At 37.9% G+C, this 24537-nt stretch overlaps 1 protein-coding gene across 1 annotated transcript; it reads left to right on the top strand.

Moving 5' to 3' along the window:
• The first annotated feature begins 611 nt into the window (after positions 1-611).
• LOC130158875 (homeobox protein CDX-1-like) lies at positions 612-15339 on the top strand. Its single transcript, XM_056359975.1, has 3 exons — positions 612-1192; positions 11185-11330; positions 15085-15339. The coding sequence occupies exons 1-3, from the start codon at positions 760-762 to the stop codon at positions 15337-15339; spliced, it is 834 nt and encodes a 277-aa protein (XP_056215950.1). The 5' UTR covers positions 612-759.
• Positions 15340-24537: the final 9198 nt, after the last annotated feature.

Below are 24537 nucleotides of genomic sequence, written 5' to 3'. Positions count from 1 at the left end.
AACAAGACTATTCGTATGAACAAATGCTCAAAATGACTATGAGACTTCTTGTATATCCTTTGTAATGTTAAAATCAGTAGGATTGCTGTGGTTTCTAAGTGCTCTCCCACATGGACTACGAGCTGAAGTCAAGAAGACTGCTCATTTGAGAAACTATGTAAGAACTGCAGTTAAAGACTGAACTGATCCTTTGTTCTCACTTTAAAAAAATAACATAGCACATTCTAACAAAAGAACTAGTGGACTAGCAGATACCAGGCTTTAGCTAACCATAACCTAGTGCTTGAATTTATGACTCTGATGTGTTTCACTCAAGAAAAATACTAATTCTACTGTCTGAACAGTTACCGGTTAACTACATATGCAACTCTGCTTGAAGACCACGCGATTTCAAACTACATTTTAAAAGTATAGAACTGGGATAGTAATACATAAAGGATCTGTGAGAAAGGAAGCACTAGAACTAGCAGCAAGGTGGAGTTGCCTGCATGATCAGCCCTTCATTTGAATGCAAATGTAATTTTGGGGCAGGCAGTTATCTGTGACATCAGGCAGGACCTTAGTAAACTGTTACCACCAGCACCTGGTAAAACCATTGTTAATCATGTGTAGTAAAGGGACATCAGGGCTAGCATGAGTCATTTATAGAGCCAGTCAGGGCTAGAAAAGAGAGAGAAAGAAAGAGGAGGGGAAGAGAGATCAAACAAACACTGTGAAGAGCAGGATGTCCCAGCAAGACAAAGCCAGGCTGTGAGCATCATGTATGTGAGTTATCTTTTGGATAAAGAAAGCAGCATGTATCCAGGATCTGCAAGGTGCAGCAGCAACAACCTGCCAGTGCAAAACTTTGTGTCTACTCCACCCTATTCAGATTACATGGGATATCATCATGTGCCAACTCTGGACACCCATGGACAGCCTGCGGGAACCTGGGGATCTCACTATGGCCCACAGCGGGAGGACTGGAACGCTTACGGCCCAGGACCTTCCAGCACAGTTGCTGCTGCACAGATCAATGGCTCGTCTCCTGGACAGGTCTCCTACAGTTCTGCTGATTATAGCTCCCTCCATCCCGCTGGATCCGGGGGATTACCTCCTGTAGATACCATTAATGCACAGCAAATCTCTCCCAACAGCCAAAGGCACAGCTCTTATGAATGGATGAGGAAAACGGTGCAATCCACTTCTACAGGTAGGAGGGCACTGAGGTTTTATGCTGAGAAGAGATTTTGCTTTTTTTGCATTGTTGGGGGGGTTTTACCAGGTTCTTTGCTTAGAGGAAAGCATGCAGTTTAACAAAGAAAGATCCCAATTGTTCTGAAGGATTCTCTTGCTAGCAGTTAAATATTGGTTTGATTATTGGATGCTGGTTTTGATCAGCTATGTCTTATACTTCTTTCTTGACCTCTAATGCTGAGGCAAATGAAAAGCAGTGTCCTTTGACAGTGAAGTACTTTCTTTTCTGTTATGTTAAAAAAATTTGTGATGTCAGAGTTGCTTTTAATAGAAGTCCTATAGATTGGATTTAGGCGGCAAGTCTGCAGAAATTATGATGAAAGTATTGTATCGCCACCACCTATACTTTGCTTGTTTTCCTCAAGTTTTAGAGTACATATGAAAAGTTCAAGTATAGTATATATAGCAGGGACTTGGAAATAAGGCTTTGTTTTAGAAACAACCTCTCTAAACCTCAGAACACTGAAATGAAATGAGATCTGCATGATCAAACAATGAGTCAATGCTTTAAAAACAGGAATGATAAGGAAAGGCTTGCTTCACTTTGTAGTAGTATCTCTCAGAATACACAGGAATACAAAGTTCCACGGTAACACCATCAGTTAATACAGCAACAGGTCAGTCTGATGCATAATAGTTGATGAGTACAAAACAATTCTTCAGTCGTATTTAACCAGTAAAAATAAGTCACGAAGCATGAGGAAAAGGTTCTTTTTGATTGTTATGAGAAAAAATATAAATATTGAGCATCCCTAGAACAAAAATCTGTACCTTTTATGAATAGAAAAGAAGTTATGAAACAAGGGGAGGAGGAGAAGAAAAAGAGGGGAAAGCACCTGAAAAGAACTGAGGCCTAATCCACTATATAAAAGCATTTGATTCTCTGAGGTGCTGAGCAGCTTTGACATGCACTGAGATCAGTAGAAATTAAGGATGCTCAATACCTCCCCTAAAGAGATGCTCACAGTATTTCAATGTTGCATCCCAGGAAGACTCCTTTCCTTTCAGCCCTTCCTCCCAGCCCAGCTCTGTTCCACACATGCCTGTAAATAATAGTTTTCAAAGCAAGTACTGAATCAATCTCTGATGGAAAAGTAATTACTTAAAACATAGTTTAGGAAAGTGAAAGCAGCTATATAGAAAAATTGTCTGTATTAAAATAATGCACCTAATTTATATGGACAGACCAAGTCATCCTCACTCCTGCTAAACACAACATTAATTCATAGAGAGTCCATAGAATTCAATAGGACAATCAGAGTAGATTGACACTGGGTGAATAAGATTTTTTTTTTTAGGCAAGGGGGGGTGTGTGTGTGGTGCAGGGGGGGGGGGGGGAGGCGGCGGGGAAAGTAGTTCATGTTTTTAAAATAATATTTGTTCTTCACTGAATACCATCCAAGAAAAAAAAAAACAAAGAGGAGAGTCTTGAAAAAACCCACAGCTTACTTTTGAGTAGTCCTTACAAGGGCAATGAAAGTGCTCACAAACTATATGATTTACAGATGGCAGAATACTTGCTCAAAAAAACACTACTTCTCTCTTCTTTACCTACCTGCCTTTAGCTCCTGTGGATTTAAATTGCAGTCTCTCTGAGAGAAAGACCTGATCTGATGGGTCTCGGCTGTTCCTTTTATAGTGGGGACAGTGAGAGACACATACATAGTAAACAATACCACATTCTAACTGCCTGCTTAAGAAGCACGCTTAGGGCTTTCTAACTTACCAAATGTCAAGCCTGCAAGGGTCAGAGCACTCATAGGAGGTGCTGGGAGCCTCTCCATTCTGGAATGGTGCAACAAGGTACAGAGCACCTTCATCTCAAGAAGAATTGAAGAAATCAGCATGTCTTAGGAGCCTATCTTCCCAAATACCCATAGGCCAGCATAAGGCCCTCTGAAGTTATGGGGAGCCTAGCCATTCACTTAACAGGTTACTGGGTTGCGCTTTAGGGAAAAATCCAAAGAAATAATTTTCCTGCTCCTTCTTCCCCTCCTATGTTTGTTTGGGTTTTTTGGGGTTTTTTTTTGCTAGGCCAGGAACGCTCAATGCCAATAGATCTGCTTCATTGGACTTGGTTCCTTTTTCTTCTTTCATCTTTTTCTCTGTTTAAAAGCAAGGGCACTTTTGTTTTTCCCCACTTTCCTAAAATTAAAATAACTTTAAAAAATTTGCCCTAACAGCACTGTCAGATCTAGCAACACACTTAAGTGAGTTTGGTTCTGAGCATGGAAGTGTTGCAGGTGGCTTCAAATGCATGACTAGGATAACTGCAAGCACCAACACTGTTTGCTGGGTCATGATCAAAATCCTCAGCATTCTCTTAGATGGAATCCATTGCTTTTTACATCCTTAAAGCTGTACGCATACGTTCAGCATTACCCTTCTTGTCTCTTTGCAAAACCTTTACAAATTTCAGTAGATATTTTGTACAGGCAAGAGTAATCTAATCACACTTATTAGTTTTCCTTATTCCCCGTGAAATAGATATGAGCCACTATTCTTTAAGATGGAAAACCTCAGAAAAAAGATGGAAAAAAATCGGAACAGAAATCAGACAAATCAATGTTATTATTTGTTCATTACTCGTTGCAAAATACTAGTTATCAATCATAATATTATTTACTATGGAAACATTAAGGCAAGTGATTTTTGCAAGCTATTCTTGAAAGTATGTAAGAAATGTTCTTGTAACCGTATAGCTCTAAGATCAGGATTCTTTCCTAAGGTTTACTTACATTGAGTAGTCTGACTTGTAACAGCTACAGAAACAAGGCCCAGAATCAATGACATTTCCATCTCCAGAGATTTCATGGTTAGCTTTTCTTATTGGTGCTTTGTGGCCTCATGACCTGACAGATGACAAACAAACCACCTTATTGAAATTTCTGCCACTGCGTCATGCCCTACAGGTCTTTTAATACTGTTATCTGCACAACTAACCTGGAACAAAAGAAGAAATTATGTCAAGTGTTACTCTGTAACTTTAAAAACAACATCCAATATAAAATCACGTCTTCAGCTGGTGTTGTGAAGTTTATGAGGTTATGCTACTTGAAACCACCAGAAGATCTCAGTATTTAATGCAAGACTATCATCCTGGTTTAGTGTTACAGGAATGTACTTCCCACAGAAGACTCACTGAAGCTTTCATCCATCATCCTCTCTCTGGCTGAAGGTCTCTCCCTGCAGTTTTGGAACTGGAGGAATTGGGACTTGATCCTAAATGCCGTGCACATAGGATCCAAGCCTAGACACTGCATTCTTGGGGGCGTTCAGGATACAGGAGAAAGCAAACATGTTTAGACTTAGAACACTTGAAGGAGGAAACACTAAGTATTTTCAACCAAGAATACCAATAGAAAAAACTCCTTCTCTAACCCTTGTACTGCTCCTGTTCCCTCTTCTAAACCCCCACTTTGAAAGGGCAAGCACAGCCAAAACAACTAGCAATTGTAATGGAACAATGCCACAAAAACTACAGATTTGAGGCAGCCATTCCACACACACACAAAGCATAATTACAGGCAAATTCTTTGATGAAAAGTAGAATATAACCACTTTAGAACAAGTTACAAACCTTCTCCTGATTATTTCAATATTTTTATGGAGGTATGCAATCACTCACACAGGAGCAGACTTTACTTTTTGCCTTCATGAAGATGTTTTGCCAACATTCACCTGTGGTAAAACTGTGCCCAAAACAATGAGTTTGAACAGTTAACTACCAGGCAGTTCCAGCAGCAATGAGAATCTGCTCGCAAAGTTGAAAATACATCTTAAGATCTGCACTTACGTTACATAAAAAAGGGAGAGAACAAGTTTTGAACGAGAGGTAAACTAATTATAAGCAGAGACTCTTTCTGTAAATGACAACTCTCCTATCATTCTTGTTCAATAAAAATTTACTCTGAATACATAAAGACAGTTTTTCTGATCATGATGATAGGTGCTGATATCATCATTAACAAATGCACTATAAATGTGTAACATCCAGTCTTTGAAGGAAAGCAGTTATATTCCTTCAAATCTAGGGAAGAGAAACAAGCCTCTTAATAAGCCATTCCTGCAGAATGCTGAATGCCTAAAGAACGTACAATACTTGGAAAAAAAAAAAATCAGTTAATCACTTGCTTTTTAGTTTATATAGTAATTGGCAATGGGATTTCCCCGGATCTTGCCATTTAGAAACCCACCTACATTTCCTGCAGGTTGGGTTCGTCTGCCAAACAAAATCCACACAGGGCAGCTTGTCCAATCGTTGTTTAAAGGTGATAAAAATTACTCTGCTTTGTATTCAATTACTTCTGTATGATGAAGTTGAATAGAAAAGTTTACATTAGCAAAGTGAAGGACAGAATTTGGCCAATGAGCTTTATTATAATAAAAATAATGCAGAAAATAGCAGAAAGATACTCACAATTGAAAATACTAGCATTTTAAATAGAAGTCAACAGAAGGGAACAATCTTCAAGTCTGTTGAAAAGTTCCAGTTTTATGACCCTATTCTGTTCTTTTCCACGAGTCATCTGAATGTGTATAACAAGAACAAATGATCAAGACCCAGCAGAAAATATAAACACAGGATTTCACCACGTTTCACAAACCTTTATACATCCAGCTTTGCAATAATGAATAGCCCTCCTCATCACACCACGACTCTGGCAGGGATATTATTACTGTGACTATACAGGATTGGATCCATGTAACATTTTATAATATAATGGCAGTGTGTGGTTTGTTTGGTTTTTTGGTGTTTGGTTTTTTTTTTAATTTAGCTTCACAGAACATCATGTGCAGCACAATGTTGATCTTCAAGACTTATTTAAAATTACTTTTGCTTCAGAAATTCAATTAAGTCAGTGAAATTACACTAGGGAGAATTTGTCCCTCTCTTTTTCTACACTTTGAAAGTGCATAAATATTTAGAGATAGTGCCAAAGAAAAAACCCTCCAGGGCCTGATCTCTGACAGTCCATATCTTTATAAACTCTAAAATTAACACTAATCTCTTAATATTAAGCTAACATAAAGATGCAAATTTGAACTGAGCATTTCTTCAGGCCAGAAAGCCATTTTAAACTTCGAGCTGACTCAAGCTGATCTCCAGTTATCAAGTACAGACATTAACTTCCTCTGAGACAATGTTAAACCATGGAATCCAGATTACAATGCTTTGTAAGTAATCCGACAGTAATCCAACACTGTTCTCTATTATGACAGCTTCTGTCTAAATTAGGTAGCTTCTCGATTTTACGGATAATGCCAGTTTCAGTAGATGAAGAATATTCCTGAAAAGTTAAGACAGGAGGCACTGAAAAAGGGGCCAGGGCTAGTTCTAATGCTAATTTTGCTTTGTAAACTAGTTGTGAGGTCCGATGGTGGGGTTTTTTTTTTTTGCTTTCCTGGCCTACATTGTCTGAGGTTTTGAGGCCTATCTGTCATATTGAGGCAACAGACCCTTTTAACACTTCACTTTGCTTTGATATGCAGTCTTGTCTCTTCCTTCTCCCTCTTTTCTTCAGGAGTTATATTGCCGGAAAGGGTGATGATTTTCACAGCAAATAAAGAGGCCTTCTCCTAGCTTTATTGTCTTCAGAAGAAATGCTCTGTGAATTTTATGACCAATGGGAAAGCTGTTCCCTTCCCCCAACTCAAAACTTGGCCAGTCACAAAAAATTGCTAGAGTGGGAGTGATGGAACAGGATTGTTAAACTATAGCTCATGCAAAGTTTTCCAAGTCTGAAATGTCTTATTTCTTGTTACTCCAAAGGCAGTCTTCAATAGGCACTATTTGCAAAACAGATTTTTGACAAAACTTGCTGTTCTTAAGGAGCTCATTAAACCCAGGAAATCCACTCCCTGAACACAAAGGCAGTCATACTGCAAAGGTAGTTGCTTCAAAGCTCTTTTGTTTCATTTTTCTTCCACCCAACTACAAATAGGCTCTCCAACCACTTACAATTCCATAATATAACTGTCCACGACAGAACACATTTCCAATAAAATTGACACTATATTGCTGATTAAAATTATAATCTGTCACTAACAAAAGATTAATTAAGATTGTAGAAAGTTAAATGTTGGTAATTTCACTCACCTAAGTGAGTAAAATATGTAGGGTTCGACTGAAGAATTGGATTAAAATATTAACGAGTGCTTCATTAAATTCTGCCATTATCTCCTAAAGAAGTCTGAGAAGTGAAGAGCATCCTTCTGCAGTCTCTGGGGTGAATCCATTAGTCCTACTGCCACTTTCACTCAGGTAATACTTCTCCTTGCAATAGAATGCATCACTGTAAATAAAACCAGTAGAAGGTCTGCAAGATTTGGCTCAGCATGCAGTAGAGTGAATCTATTCCATCTAACAGATGGAATCTAGAGGCTAAAGTCTCAAACTTTAGCAATAAGTTTTGCTGCTGCTGTTTGTTAACTTTAGCAAATAAAAGTGTACTTTGCCTTTGAAAGGAAATGCCATATGCAGACTAATTCCAAGCCAGCATCCAACAAAGGCATTAGGAAGACTCTCACTGACATCAACGAGCGTCTAGGAAAAGGCCTAAGACTAAGTCATGACTATGCCAGAACTACAAGTATCCTCTCAGAAGACCCTGGCAGATCTCAGCTCTCATTGTCTGTTGGTTCTCACAGAGGGTATTACTCTACACAAAAATATCAAATTATTAAAGGCAAGATTTATGTGACAATTCATAAGAGAATTTTTCTCAGATCACTGTTCACTTTTAGGAAAGAAATGTTCTCCTTCTGCTTTTCTACTTTTTAAATTATTCTCTTAACTTACTTTAAAGAAAGAAATCAGATGTGAAAGCTCCCAATCTTCCTTCAAAAAGAAGCCAGATAGTATCATTCCTACTAAAAATAAACTGAAAGCTACTCATATATAGAGAAAAGATTTTATGGAAGAAAATTCTGGTTTCCACATACATTTAATTTCTTCTTGAGTTTAAAAAGCAAAAACCCCAGCACTCTCCTACTCAGATAATAAGTGTTTAAGCACTTAAAACCAGAAACAGGAAGGTTTATCTTGACGTTTACTGCCCTGTTTTGGCAATAGAAAATTGTCTATGGCTTCTGAATGAGAATAGAGTCCAAGATAAGATCACCTTGTTGCTCTTTTGAGTGCTCCATCTTAACAACACAAAGAAGACTAAGAAGACATTTTAAAGATTTTATCCCATAGAATGACCCCAAATTCTCATTTAAAAGAAAGAAAAACCTAACCAAGCCACCAGCTAGAGAGATCAAAAGTTAAAAAATATCAAATGAGGCATTAAAGCACCACAGGTGACCATATGTTAAACAAACAATTTACACTTTGAATGAATGAAAACAAATGCCCTAGTATTTATGTGGACTGAACTGAATAACTGCTGTTCTTTGGAGACTCTAAGATTCTTACCATAATGTTGTAAAATTAACAGCACTTTTCACTTGATTATCAGTGTAAACATAATTGGGCTAATTCTGCTTTCACTACAGTTTCACAATGATAAAAATTCTACTGAAATGAGCATGTCCTATGTACCTACCCCAGCCAAGCCCAGCACAGCCCAACATTCACAGGAAAGCTAACAGATTTGAGTCAAAGTGGGTTTGGCTGCATGGATTGAACAGGAATTGCACAAGGAACAAACACAAGCATGCACATACCCATCTTCCCTATTGAAATGTTCTAAGTAAACAGGCTGATGGCCTCAAGACAGTTAGAAAATGCCCTTAGCATTGTAAACACACTATTAATGCATAGTGCTTTCCCAGGGTTGAACACCATGGAGCACTGAAGCTGAAAGATCAAATTCTGATGTAAACCTTGTTCTACAAGCCTGGGAACGGTCCTAGAGAAACTCTGTCACGTAGGGCAAACCAGTTACTATCCACAACCAAAGATGTAACAGTATTTGTTTACAGCATTGCACTGACCAGGCCTTCCAGCACTAAACAACTCTGTATCTAGGATCTATACAAACAGCACAAAAAGGATCAGAGCCTGAAGAACATTCTAAAGCAAACCAAAAATTCTTAAACGTAGCAAAGTACTGACTGTCAAAGGCTGGAAGAAAAAAAGGCGATACGGCTGTCAAACCATTACCATATAGTGCATACAGCAAGTGGAAGGCTATTAAAACAGAGACATCACATCTCCCTCCACAGATGGGGGAAAAAATATTAACCCGTGAAACCTAATAATGAATTAAGAGATTAATTACTTCAAGATTCTGCTATAGTTCCGTACCCTGAATTCTGATCTTTGGGTACTACTTAAACTTCAAAAACAAAGGGAGCTGGAAGGAGGGGCTGAGGAGAAATCAGACCTTTTACACCACTGATACATGAAACCTCCCGCTATTCTCTCCTGCAAGGGGGAAGCTGCTTGCTGTGGGGTGGTATGCTGTGGTGATCTACTCTGAGACAAATTTTACCAACTCAGTGCCTGAAAATCTGCTTCAGTCCTCTCCATTAAAAATTAACTGCTGTTATGAAGTTGTCAAACTCTTCAAAGAGTTAGGCATCAACACAATCTTCTCAGGAAAAGATCTGTGAGCAAACATGAGCTGTTCTATGAAGCTTAGCTACATCTGCAGCAACAGCAGACTGTTACAGGCAGCAAGTCACAATATGGCTCGAGTTTTATGCATTATCTGAGAGAACCTGAATCTAAGGGGGCTGTTCTACCATAGTGACTGCTAAGGACACAAAGATTCACAGCTTATAGTACCACAGTGGAACACACTGGGAAAAAAACCAACTAAGGATACATTCCCTGTCCTAGGAAACTTACAGTCTAAATATATACAACTGAAGAAATGTCCATATAAATATAGACAGACATGGAAGCACACAAAAAAAAATAAGACTGTGGTTAGCAAACATGTTAACAGTGGTCTCAACACAAAAATGATCCAATCTTTCAAAAATGTAGGAAGACCTTAGGCTAGGGCTCAGGGCCTTGGTTTTAAGCAGATATTGATCTCCAATATATTGATTGCCTAACATGAACATTAACAGAGGAAAGGTGGGTGAGAAAGGAAGCATCAGCAGCCTTTACCATTCTCAATTCTCTTTTACTGCTGTCAACACATTCTGTCCTCAAAAATGATCCTGTATGGAATCCATTAAATTTCAGCTCCTTACATCTGCGTTCACTGGCTCATGTAATTTGCCATTACCTTTTAACGATCTGGATACGGCTGAGCCATGTCTGCTTCAGTCAGCTGTACCCACAGCTGAAAGGATGCATCAGTACTGCTTGCAAAAGAACAGATGCTCTAGTTCTATCGTTGTTCAATGTCCTTTGTAAAGTATTATTGCTTTCTTTTTCTCTTTTTTACTAACTGTCATCTGAGAATCCACATTACTATTCCCTGTGCTATTGTCAAGTCATGGATAGACTGCCAGACTTGAAGGAAAAACACAACCTCCAAACTGCAGTAACAATCACAACATTGTATTAATTTTTCTAGCAACAAGAAGTGAGGAACCTTGAAAGCTCTCAGTGTTTTCTATGCAGTACGATATCCTCCACAATTTCCCTCTGAAGCAGGTAGTAGTGCATCAGCTTTAGGGACAGAGGAACAAGAGCAATTCAGCTCCAGGCAGGAAGATTGCATCAGAGTTGAGAACACAACCCAGGTTTCCCGGCTCCTTGTTCTTAACAAGAACACCTTCCTTTTCCCAAATGATAACACAAGGGTGATAAAAAATAATGAGAAGTGGTTTATCTTTTAAGGAGCAAACCCAAAATCTGATGGTATGAACCTCTTGTGTTGTAAATTAAGACTGAGTCAAGGGAGTTAACTCTGGGTAAGTGCATAGAGAATCAGGCCTAAAATACCCACAAACTTATTTTCAAATGTAAAGCCAGATATTTTGTGTTACTAAAGTTAAAAAAATTCTAGCTTGAAGCAATGTGTTCTTCTTTCAAAACAGGTAAAACAAGAACAAGAGAGAAGTACCGAGTGGTTTACACAGATCATCAGAGATTAGAATTAGAGAAGGAATTTCATTACAACAGATACATTACAATCAGGAGGAAGTCTGAACTTGCTGCAAACCTAAGACTTTCCGAGAGACAGGTAGAGTATGGATCACCCATTCAGGATTGCCTTTGAATTTATTATTGCTGATGAGGAGATAACCATACTGGTTAAGAACACAGAAATGCTACTGCCTCTAATAACCAAACAATGCAACTGGGTTCCCTTTGCAGCGTAGGAACTCAAACTATCCACTGAATGGCCTGACAGCCTTCTTTGCGTTCACTTCTAGATATCCCATCAGCATTACTTCAGCTGTGCAACAACACACCAATGTTGAAAAATCAAACACCAGTCTTACTTACAGTCCTGTTCTGAGAAACAAGAGTTTAAAAATATCAACAAAATCCTGCCCAGATTTCTCTCCATTTTACTTGGGTAGTGGTAGCAGGGAGAAGCTTTTGCCAAAATTTCTGAAGTGGAAGTTCTGGTTTGCTGAAGTCAATGGGAATTCTATAACAAATTTCAACAAGGTCAGTCTTAGCAGAGAATGAAAGTGATGAGCTCAAGTATTTTCAGGACACCTGAAGGTATTTGTTTCTTTGGCTGCCTTTTACCTCTTGTTAAAGATTTCCTACATACTTCTTACTCCTTTCTCCTGCTCTTATTTCCCCCCACCCTCTACAAATTCCACTTCTGTTTCCACAACGTAAACCAAAACACAATCGTTTCTGCTCAGAAGGTATATACAATTTGCTCTGGAACCACTCTGTCCCACGTTCTTCAGTTCCTCAGTCATGTAATTGCAACGCCTGTGCCACCCCCTACACCAAAGCAAAGCAGGTACGTGGCCTCTGGCTCTCAAGCACTTCAGCCGGGTCATGCAAACCAAGACAGGATGCCAAGCCAGACCTCCCACAAAGACATTCATAACATGGGCTGGGCATATGTTCCGTCCCATTTTACTTGGGAGTTTCTTCATGCAGTACTCTGAAGCAAGCAGCAAAACAGAAAATTAAAAACTTTACTGAACGATTTCCCTGAATAGATTTCAGGAGACAATGCGTTCATTTGCTGCCTTTTCCATTTGCAAACCATCACAGCACTGTTTTCTCAGTCAGTTATGATACAGTATCATTCATTGAAGATTATGCCTGATTCACCATCGGGTTATGGGCTTACTGAGCAGGGGTAGTTCTGCTGTTAATCTGATAGATTCATTGTTCATCCAATTTGAACTTGTCTTACACAGCACACACTGGAAGAGCTTATAGAAACGGAGAAGCAAATACCCATTTTGCAAATATTTCTCAATCTGCTGTTGAATGCAAGTCACTTGAAAATTAGAATTATTTCAACTGTATATAAAAAAATACACTATGTGCCTTTTTGCTGGCTCTTAAAAGCTTAATAACTTAATTATGCAAAAATTAAAAATTATGACTCTTCTTCTGTAAACAACCAACAACATTTACTTGCAGCTTCCTGTTCAGTGATAAAACCCAGTAAACCTTTTTGTTAGTATATCTGAATTGGTGATACAAAGCAAGACACAATAAATTTCTTTGACATATATTGGGGAAACATGGCAAGAATTTACTGCTCTTCATCATCAATATATGTCATAAAGAAAATTAATTCTAGTGCATAAAGCCTCCATCTCTGAAGACACTTTTGAAAATGTAAGATTAAGAAAGAAATACCTGATCTATACTTCCACTACTACCCTTTCATACAAATTAAATAACCCCATTGAATAAATACATCTGAACACACACTGTTCTATCCCAAGTTCCACTGCATTCAGCCTAAAACGTGAAATGATTTACTGGAAAAGCTTTTTTCCTAGCTATGCCAAAATCCCATCCAGGACACTGGATCTGGATTATCTGAAGACAACAGGACAAAGAAAAATGGTTTAAACAAGGAAGGAAAGATGTAAGATCTAATGAAGAAAAAGAAAAGCAAAACAAAGCACTGCTAATATAGGAAGGATACAGAAATAAAGAAGTTGACAAGGACAAGAAAGAAGAGAGAAAATTAGACTTCAGGGGAACAGTTACTCGCACAACAACTGAACAGTGGGGAAAAATATTTAAAGGCAGTCAACAGGGGAAGAACAAGTCAGACAGATGCAATTGACCACATTAGCTTTTAGTATAACATTACAGTTCTTTATTTGCTTGTAGTTATTTGATAATTGGCATATGACCTTGAATTGCATACTAAAATTCTCTCTGGATCACTGCTGCAAATCTGCACCCCCAGTTTAATAACAAACCAGAACTAAAAACTAAATTCAAAGGCAGATAAGAACACCAAAGCCAGAGGGTAATTCTGAAACAGATGTTAGTTTGGTTTTTAGTGTTTCATCTTTTTATTCATTTTGGCAAATGCACGGGTGAAACTAGATTACCTCAGCACAACTAGAATGCAAGCGATAGGAGAGTATTTGAGACTGGTTTAATGGAACATATAATTTGGTACTGAAACGATATTCCACCAACTGGCAACAAAATGAACTGTCAAGTGTCTCAGGGACTTAAGAGACTGAGTTCAAATTTCCACAAGCTTTGCGCGTATCAGAATTCTTCAGTTGTAAAATGGGAATAATAATGCCTCAAGGATAAGTACACAGAGACAGTCACATAGACTCCTTGAGATGTTTTGTAGGAATTCACCAGTGGTTTTCTTTTAAAACACAACCTAGTAGCCACAGATGTTATCACCTCTTACTGTTTTACCTCCTTTCTGATCATCATCCTCTTTCCTTTTCTACCTCCTAGCAAAGGATAACCAAACAAATCAGTTTTTCTCAGCAAACCACTGATTTTTCTTTGGGTTATAATAGAAAATGGTGACAAAAATGTTTCCTTTGCCATATGAACACCAACAAGAAAACACAACGTATCTGAATAAGGTAGCTTAATTATTACACTGACTAGATATAATACAGAGACACTTCCAAGGATAAATAGCTGGTATGCACTGCCTTAAATCCAACAATGGGGATTGACGTCCAAAGACATTTCAGGTGCCACAGAACATTCACCCTTTCACACCTCAACAGGTTGTGCTGTATTTTCAATTGACCATTACTCATCAACTTCATGTCCTCACTGGTTCCATCCTAATTAAAAACCATATACTCTTCAATAGTTGCTTCATTTCTTCTCAAAGATGACTGCACATTTGTGACAGAGCAATGACTATGGTGTAAAGCAGTGGACTGTGTGGGAGGCAACAGCAGATTCTGGCTCCATCTATGAATGCACTTAAAGGCACATAGCTATTAAGGCACTGCTTATACAATATCTTGAAGTAATGTTGTGTACCAAGAGTAGTGCACTGGTGAAATTCTGCACCAGTGTATTTCCACTGGCATACACATTGGAGCTAACCAATTAATGTGCAGCATCCGAACAGGAAAGCTTTTGTGCCTCAGTGTATAGGCCAGTAACAGGTTTTGACTTGCTCTGACTAGGGCATATAGTTTTCAATGTAAAGATACTCTTAGATTCTTTTGGCCATCACCACGACATGAGACACTGTTCTGTTAGATTTTGTACAAAAATACAAAGCAAAGCTCATTCCATAAAGAAAGAAGTCCTAAAAAATAATAATAAAAAAATTATAAAGCCCTTTATCAAGCTATGAATAAATATTTTATTACCAGATAGGAAAGATTACCTGTATGAAAAACAAGCCAACAGCTCTGTTGCCTTAGTTTGCCATTGCCTTTCTCACTGGTCCTCATGCAGTTTTTTCACCTGTGACCCTAGACTATATACATAAAAGGACCACAATGCATTCTATTAACAACTGAAAAACAATTTCCTCTACTCTTCTGCAGGTGAAAATCTGGTTCCAGAATCGCAGAGCCAAAGAAAGAAAATTAATGAAGAAGAAAATGACTCATTTTGATGGCAGCAATCTTGGCTCTATGCAGAGTGACTCTGGCTCAGTGAGCCCAATGCCAGTTCCTGACCAACAGACTCATTCAGAAATGCCCAGTTCCTTATTCCCACCTCCACCTCCTCCACCCCCACTTCCCATGAATGGTTTGCAGCACAACGGGAACCTGCAGCAGGTAGTAGCCTCTCAGTAAGGCTGCCTGAAGAGCTACTGCGTAACGAACACTATAAACTAGCAGCAGTACATGGAGCACTACAGTATGAAAGACAGAGGACAGCTGTAGCTGTTTTGCAGGAGTCCCCAGCATGACACAGTTTTGTGCACATGAGTTTCAAGTACAGTAAACCAAGAGCCACTTGCCAGGTCTGCAGGATAGTGCAAGTTCCCAAGGGCAATGGAACTGCTGCGTGCCAGGAGTCCTAGTTGCAGGGACCCTCTGCAAGAGGATGCCATGCTGAGTCTGTGCCACAAGGGCAAGAATCCCTCCAGCCATGCGGCAGGTGGGTAGACACTGGGAGGGAGGAGAGCTGAGGACCAGATATGTCCATTTGTTTACAGTACGCTGCAGACAAAAAAAAAAAAAAAAAAAGGCACAAAATGGGCCACAGGCAATACCACATTGCTGAGGCAGTAACGGCAGCTGTAGGCAAGTGCTCTGTCTGTCCCTCGCCCCTAGGTCAAAAGCATATTCCTTCTCCTTTGATGTTCACACAGGTTCCATGTACTAATCTCACTTTCACAGACTTTACACATCCATCTTGATAAATGAAAACCTGGCTTATAAGTTTTGACCTAATTGATAGAAAGCCTGGGTCATGATGGTTGCACTCACTACATGTTAAGGGCAAACGTCAGGGATGACCTTTGTGGGATTTTTGGGTTTTGACAGGTATGATTACCAATGCTCCATACACTGATATAAACATGCACTCTTCAATCTTACCATAAATGTTTCAAAAGCATTCTGGAATTGAGAATCTTGGCCCAAGTTCATTTTTGATACAAGAAAAGTCATGACAGACTCGTTTTGTATCCTAAAATAAAGAGCAAAGGAGGGGGGAATCCTTTTAAAAAGTGTAGGTTTTTTTAAAAAGTGACTGCATTTCATGAGACAGTATAGCTCATGGATAAAGATTAAATAATTGCATTCAACTAATTTTAAATTTGGTCCAGTTTTCAGAGCTATTGTGACACTAAAAAAATCTGAGAAGACAAATTAATGGAAGACAAAGTAAACAAACATTTCACTTAAATGTAAGCTCTCAGCATTTTTAAAGTGAGTCTCAATTCCTGAAGTGCTGATCTCTTCCATACTAAGCAGAATTTGTAGGTAATCAGTACTTAAGAATAATCTGGATACTTACTAATATGACTACCAATTGCACGTGCATAATTTTGACTGCAAAGGGAAAATTTTTAAAGCATGCAAGTGATTTGGGAATTTATACTCTCATTGTCAAAAGCAGTTTAGAAATTTAGGATGCCTATCCTCTCTAATTTTCATCAAGGTGTCCTCCTAAATCTGTCACTGTTGCAAATAAGACTTAGGAGCATTAAGTCATTTAGGCACTACATTCTTGGGTTTTTTTCCTTAATTATAACAAATAGTACTATTAGATCATCAAAATGTTGGTAATGTGAAATTACTTTGTATATAAAAATCATTAAAATAAATGACTTTTTTCATAATAATTTTTCAATGTGGTATCAGCTACTATAGCAAGTGAACATTAAGATTTTCATTGAATTATAATATCAAGTTTAAAAGCAGGGTGATGGTAAAAAAGCTTACAAAAAGTAGACGAGAATGGCAAGACCAGGATGGTTCAGGGAGCTGGCTGGTTTTACTATTTCTTAATTTTATTTATCACTTTATGGTTGTGAGGACAGCACTAAATAAGAGTAAATTTCAACTTTAAATGGACATATATCTACATTGTAAAATTCCGACTTTTTTCCTTTCACAATGCTGCTCCATTCACTGGCAACAGCAGTTTGAGGCTTTGCATAGGTAATACAGATGAGATGAAGAAACTGCAATTCAAAGTTCAGCAACAGAAAGACTCCTACTGATTTCCACATATTATGAAAAGCAGAACTTGACAAACAGTACGTGGGAACAAAAGTGATTTAACTATCCATATTGATGAGCATGGCAACCAAACCAAAACACTGGTCTACTAAAAGAGATACCCATTGGCTATGCCCAAAAGAGGAATCCATTGGAAATACACAGAACAGCCATTCTGTCTATAGAGGAAAATGCTAGAGAGATTTTACATATGGCTCATACACACAGATATTTTTAAAAAGAGACTGAAAAAAGTTCAGCAAGAAAAGTATTCTCACATTGGCCAACTAAACAGAATTACGCTTGCATATTGCAGAAAAAAAACAATAAAGAATTCCAGATTTAGACTTTCAAAAGGTAAGAATACAGAGGGGAAACTTTGTGTTTTGTACTGATACACAATAATTTAGGACCTAGTTCTAGCTAACCCTGGCCCCATGGTTTTGCAGGATCAGGTTCATAGCTACTTATTTTAATCACATTTCCACGACATAGTTCAATTTTGTATTAGAATTTCAAAAAGGAAAAGGAAAGAGTCCTTCAAGAAAGAACTTTAAGAAAAGAAATCTATCCGAACACAACTTCTTTCTCTTTAAAATTATTTAAACATCATTCAAAGAGTGGGATCTGGCAAAATGACCTGTTTTATCTTGTTTACATGTAGAAGAGTTATTGAGGAAGATAAGTGACCACTTTGAAGATCTGCCTCATTTCTGTTCCAGTTTGCTGAAAGCATGCTTTCTACAGGTTGCTATGTGTTTCCAATCAGAAGTTGTTAAGTACACAAAATAAGGCTGGATTTTATTTGCAGAAGCACATGTTCAAAGGTTAAAATTTATTGCTCCAAAAGCAGTATCTATAAACCAGGGCAATACCTTAGAGATTATTAACCTTCTAGTTATGTCAGTGGTTGTTTTAAGTAGTTCATTTAAAAAAAATAATAATTTACCAGTAATCTATTCAACTAAGTATTTTCAATGTGCTTTAATCCTTTAAATGGTTGCCCACCAAAAGCAAAAGAAAGCTATTTTTCTCTAAGAAGCTTGTGTAGTGTTTGCTTAGATGTGTATTGTGTATAACTAAAAATGAGACGCATAAAATTGGAGCCAAATCACCTGAAATAATTTTGGCCCAGCACTGTGAGTCATGAAATACTGGTGCCAGTCCTCAGAACAATACTTTCTTCCTGACTTTGGGTATGTCATATAACCTGTCACTTTTATCACATCTAAAAACTAGGGACACTAAAGCAGAGTTTCTGTGAAGATGGATTGGTTGTTAGCAAAGTGCCTTGAAGAAGAAAAGCATACCTTAGACTACATCACAAGAATATCTAAGCCCTTAATCCTAATTGTGATTAAAAGAATGATCAAGGTATAACCAATTTTCAGAGGAATTCATTAACCTTTAAACCCTGTTACACAGTGAGAATTGTGATCTATATGGTACAAAAAGATCAAGAAAAGCATAGCAAACAGAACTTTCTACAAAAACTTCATGCAACTAAGCAAGTTATACAATTCAAAGTGACATTTCTAAAACAAAAAAATTCAAATACGCAGCATCTGCAATTGCTTAGGGGTTATGCAATCATTAATGTACATAAGAGACAGCATCAAGTATGTGCTAACTTCTACCCAAGGGGCAGATTTAACAATATATTCATTTTGGATGCTACCATAACAATTAAAAAGGCATACTCCACCTTTAACACCCTTATTCGGTTTGCTGGTGCAGTACCGGCTTACCCCAACCTAAGCTTTTACACCCAGAGCATACGCTGAAATGACACGTCCCTGCAAATGACTTACACAGCCAGTCACCTTTAGGAACAGCACTGGACACAGTTACTAGTTGGACACAATTTGTGCAGACCCCACTAGGTAAAGGAATAGGCACAGGTTTTATGGTGAAAATGTTTGCCAACTGTTTTCATACTCAAAGAGCACAAATACTTTCTTGTTCATTTTGCAATAAACTCTGTTCCAAAAGGTATCACAATAAATGGAGAAGCTTAATTAAGGTACACCCTGCATGTTCTTGGTCTTCTAAGCCACAATAAAATATTGTCACTCCAAGGCAGGACAGACTTTATATAGACAATCTCTCTTATTTGAGAGTATGAAAGAACAGTACATTTGTGCAACAGAAATGCCAGTATACCAGGAATATAAAACATGCCTATGGCAAGAATGGCAGACAGTGAAGGCAATCAGTTCCTTTGTTACCTCATGAAAGACAGATCACACCAAAGAACATCTCAATGACTCAGTAGTGAGCACTCAACAATCCCATCTAGCTATACTCTGGCCAGCATAAACTAGTTACACTAAGTGGGAGCCCTACAGTACGTGATTTAGGAAGGAAACCAAAAAAATATCAATAGAGGATGTGCTGTTAATTTTCATGGTTCTGCTAAAAAGAATCGATTTAACCTGGCATTCACATGCAGGCTCCGTAACTCCTGCCATACTATGCTTGTTAAGCAGTAAAATATACTCTTATTACTGTCAGTATTGATTTTGTAGCAGATTTTAGATCATTTAGATTTCAGAACAGTAAGACCCTCCTTTAGCTCCAGATGTTTCTTTCCTGGCAAATGCAATACTGACACAGAGATCATACATGAAATACGTTGTCACTACTTATAATAAAATGCAAAATTTAACATTAAAAAATGAAAGATAAGTAATTGTTAGAAGCAGTTAGGAAAACAGTAGTGGAATAGATAGAATGGTAAATACTATCACTATGCTCCCAACAAGTCATTTTTCATCATTTTTCAAAAGGATTTTTTAACAAGCAAAATTTCAGGGCATGGTATTAAAAATGAAACCATTGAAGAAGGCTTCACAGATAACTGACATTTTTATTTCTACTATTGTTCTCTTATGAAAAACCTACATACACATTAGGGATGAGAAACCACAGTACAGAACTGAAACTTGCAATATATCCCTTTTTCTCCAGAAAAGCTCAGTTCAGCAAGTGAAAATAGTTCCGCTAGCATTGCCCATTCAGCTCTCTAGGCTGTGCCACATCTGTCAATACAGATACAATTTGGCATGTGCTTGCATTTCAGGCCCTGAAAATGGGACCTAACTAGGGTGCTGCATATTAAACCAGCCCGATTAAAAAGGGTAAATAATTTTGAGAAGCTTTGTGTTTGTAGAAGCTTCAGCAAAAGCAAGAGCAGTCTCTTTAGCTGTCTTTTAAAACCAACTGCTTTCCTTGATGACTACTCAATTTTATTTCCAACAGAACTGACCTCAGTTGACAGCATGGCACATACTAACTGAGCTTTCCTCAAGATTTATACAGATGACTATGAATTTTAGGAGGAATGGGTGTGCATGCAAAGCCCAGTCTGAATAAAGGGTCAGTAATACCTCTGAAATACCGCATTAGAACTATCAGCAATACGTAGTTCACTAACAGTGTCCTTAGCTAGCCATTCCATTGAAATTCCAAGCATGCAGTTATAAAGGTATGGGCAAGAAGCATTCCTAAGCCTGATGTTTATTCGAGTGATCATCTGGAGGCAAGAAAACAAACATCTATTCCTATCACCTTAGCCAGAATGCGACACGCTAAACCCACCTGCTTTTTTGTGCCTCAGAAACAAAATCCCAGAAAGATTTCATATAATTTTCAAACTTCAAAGACAGACAGATGTGTGTCATCTTGAGTAAATGTATGAGTAAGGGTTCCTAATAAAGTATCACAGATATAAACACCTTTAATGTAAGTTATTGCTGTACAAGACAGTTTTAATCTACCAGTAGTCCCTGAAATTGCAGTTATAATAGCTGTCATTAAAAAATTGAATTGCACGTTTGTGGTTATATTATTATTACCCAGTTTGGAAATGCTCTTTAGAACAGCACACATACCACAGTATACCATCTCTACATTGCCCGTACAAACAAAACTGTAATAGTTCCAATGGTTATCACCATGCTTGTTATTATTGCTAGTTTTTCATCAACAGCGTGTTAGAAAACTAGAAAATTTTCTTCCCCAGAGATCTCAAAGTACATTTAATTCCACACACATACAATGTCATTTCAACAAACACCGAGGCAACTCCCATGGGTACTGGCTAAGTAAATTATACATAGCATTTTAACAGGTGGAGATAAAAAAATGGAATATTATAACCTTGGAGTTCAGTTACTCTGGCAATTCATCTCTCCGACATATGCCAAAGAGCACAGCATTCTTGCTGCCAATACCACACAGATCCTTCCTGTTTTGTCTTTTACCACCCACTGCAGAAAATGGTATAAATACAAACAAACCTTCGTGGATGATATTTCTAGATGTCTAAGCCTATTACCTCAGAATGGCTTTCACTTTCCCACCACTCCAGAAAGTCAGGATAGGGCCCGCTGTAACACGACAGTTCCACAAGCATTTTACACAGCACAGGCAGCCCTCCCTCTACCGCCAGCAAGTCATTGTCATCCCCTCACAGTGCAAATACAGACAAGGAAAGAGAAGTTTGCTTTTTTCTTTCTTTTAATCATTTTTTTGGTTTTCTGACAGCAATGCTCACTAAAAGAGTTCCTGGAAGTACAGCGTAAGTTACTGCTGTATGCTGAAAATGCAGTGGTTCTGTGGCAATGAAGCTACTGACTCGCTTCATCTGAAGCGGTAAGGTCCTATGCATGGCCAAAAAACGATTCTTGGAAAAGCAGACTCAGATTAATAGACAATTAGCCCTCAAAAAAAAACAAATCCCAAAATTCTGGTAGCCTCAAACTACTAGACTACATGCAAAGGTACTGTTCCTTTTCAATACATCCACATGGTTCTGCTACACAAAATGGGAGGCATAAGAGTCAGGGTGCAGAAGGATCATTTGAATGTTGCCATTTTAGTTATCTTATTCTCACACTGGTGTTAAAAATCTGCAGTCCTACCCAGCAATCTTATCCTACTATGTAAATCTTTTTAAACAAAATGCCTTATTCAAAGCTTACTATTGTTAGCAGATATCAAATCAGTGTAGTGATTTGCCATCAGCGTATCTTGATCTAATTACGTTCTGGAAAGAATCGAAATAGATCTAAAGAAAATTCAGATAATGAAACAGGCAAAACAAGAAAGGGAAAGGAGGAGCATAAACAAAAGATAAAAGAAGAACAGAGAATAAAGGATAAAGCTCTGAGATACAAAAAATAGGATGAGGTGATACTGAAATTGTGGGGGGTATGTGCAGAGGCTTCCCATAAAGAAAGAGAAACACCAGGGACTGAAAATGTTACCACCATCTAATGCATTCTATGAAATTAAATGTCATTCACTGAGATATGAAAATGGTTAGGAGTAGAACTCAAACATGTCTGATCTGGAATCTATGAGCAATCAATGTTCACTTGTACTATGCCAACGGATTTCTGATATAGTCAATGGAGACAGAACTTCACCATCCTATGGCCCTGCCTATGACTGACAGCTCTGCATAACATTTAGCAATTTAACTGCACAACTGGAATTTAACTGCTGGCATAATGATCACAAATAGGCCAAAGAGTTCAAGGATACTTCCAGTATAGGAAACATTTTAATTTGGATGATGCTCAGTGGAGTTCTTTGTTCTTTTCAGTACACGACAGTACTAAGTCGTCTGTGGGCTCTCAGGAACTATATTACAATCCCTTTTCTTTCAAGATGAAGGGAACAAGAGTCTCTTCTGACTTTTTTTTTCTAATGTCTATTTTTATGAGGGTACGCCAATTACAGAGGGCCTTACTTTTTCCATGTTCTAAGTCACAATGCAACTTTCCTCAACATTCTCAGGATCTTAAGGATTAATAAAGCCTGTAAATATAGCAAAATTAATTATAAATATTTTACTCCACTTCTCAGTAAAAATTATTTCCTAAAAAAAAAAAACCAAAAAGAACAAAACCCAGAAGAGGAATATCTTTCCTGTCTTCAAGTACACACTTAGACTCATTTAGTGCTGGAATTAGAAGGGATGTGTGAATACAAGTAGTGTCAAAATACAAAGGATACTGAATGAAAAACCACACCTTTGTAAAGGGAAACAACTCATTGTAATTTGCACCTCTTTTGCAAGCATACCCCTTGACAAACAGCTCATTGCAAAGAAATCCATCCATGAAAAAAATATATTAAATTCACTCTACAAATTGCAGCTAGACAACCATACAGAGGCAATTCTCAAGTCGTAAGGTAGGGTTTAGTTCTTCCATATTAATATCAAGCTCTTAATAATGACATGTAAAACCACTTTCAGAATAATTTTTCTCAGTGGGAGCACTTATATTGACCTATAGAGTACCCATGTGTCAGGCGCTTTAGAGAAAAGCATCAAGGCAGTTCTGATCCACTAACTTGATAACCCAGATATTTCTCCCTGCTGATTCCCTTACCTAAGCTGCCACCATGGAAAACAAACTCCTATACCGCAGTTTCAGAGGAGGGAACCCAGCCTTTCAGGCAGATTAAGGTTGTCTTCATTTTGAAACAGAAGCCAACAATATTACTGGGTCTAATCAAAGACTTTTTTTGCTACTTTTTACAGTCATATTCTTTGTACTTCTGGCACCATCTTTGCGAGGAAGATTTATTGTCAGCTTGTTAAAATGTATCAGCTTGCAATGGCCACCAGATGAAGGGATCTCTTTAAATCACTTTGTATGGGGAGAATGTGAACATGTGCATTATATTTAGAGCCTGGATTTCTCCCATGATAGAAAACCACTTAGAAACAGCAATAATGAGGGGGAAAATTTTGAGACAGTTATATTCAAGATATGGTGTTTAGAAGGTGCTCTGCATGCTGAGGTAATTGACTAACAATTATTCAAACTATGTCCCTTTACTGAAGAAGTAAAAATGAGATATTTTTTTTAGTATCTCAGAAATTGAGAGTAACAGATTTACTTGTTGATTGATAACACATCACAAAATGAAGTTTTCACACAAGAATACTTGGAATGCTAAACATCACTGTTACAGTTACCACTGTCCTTTCTTTAATAAAAGATCTATTTATTAAGCTACAAATATAAGCAACTGTTGCATCATCTTACAGTACTGCAATTGCTGTTGAATATCAAGGAATGGTAATAGGATAGATAAAAGTTCTCTAAAAAAGAAAGCACCAGAACCAGCAGAAAGGTGGGGTTGGTCAGCCCTTCATTTGAATGTAAATGTAATTATAAGGCAGGCAGTTAGGCTGACGTCAGACAAGATCTTGGTAAACCATTACCACCAGCACCTGGTAACACAGTTGATAATAAAAGAGGATGAAGTAGAAGATTCCAAGCAGTGGCATTATTACAG

Source organism: Falco biarmicus, chromosome 14 (genome assembly GCF_023638135.1).
Source record: "Falco biarmicus isolate bFalBia1 chromosome 14, bFalBia1.pri, whole genome shotgun sequence".
NCBI classification, from domain to species: Eukaryota; Metazoa; Chordata; class Aves; order Falconiformes; family Falconidae; genus Falco; species Falco biarmicus.
This window is presented reverse-complemented; position numbering and strand designations above follow the sequence as displayed.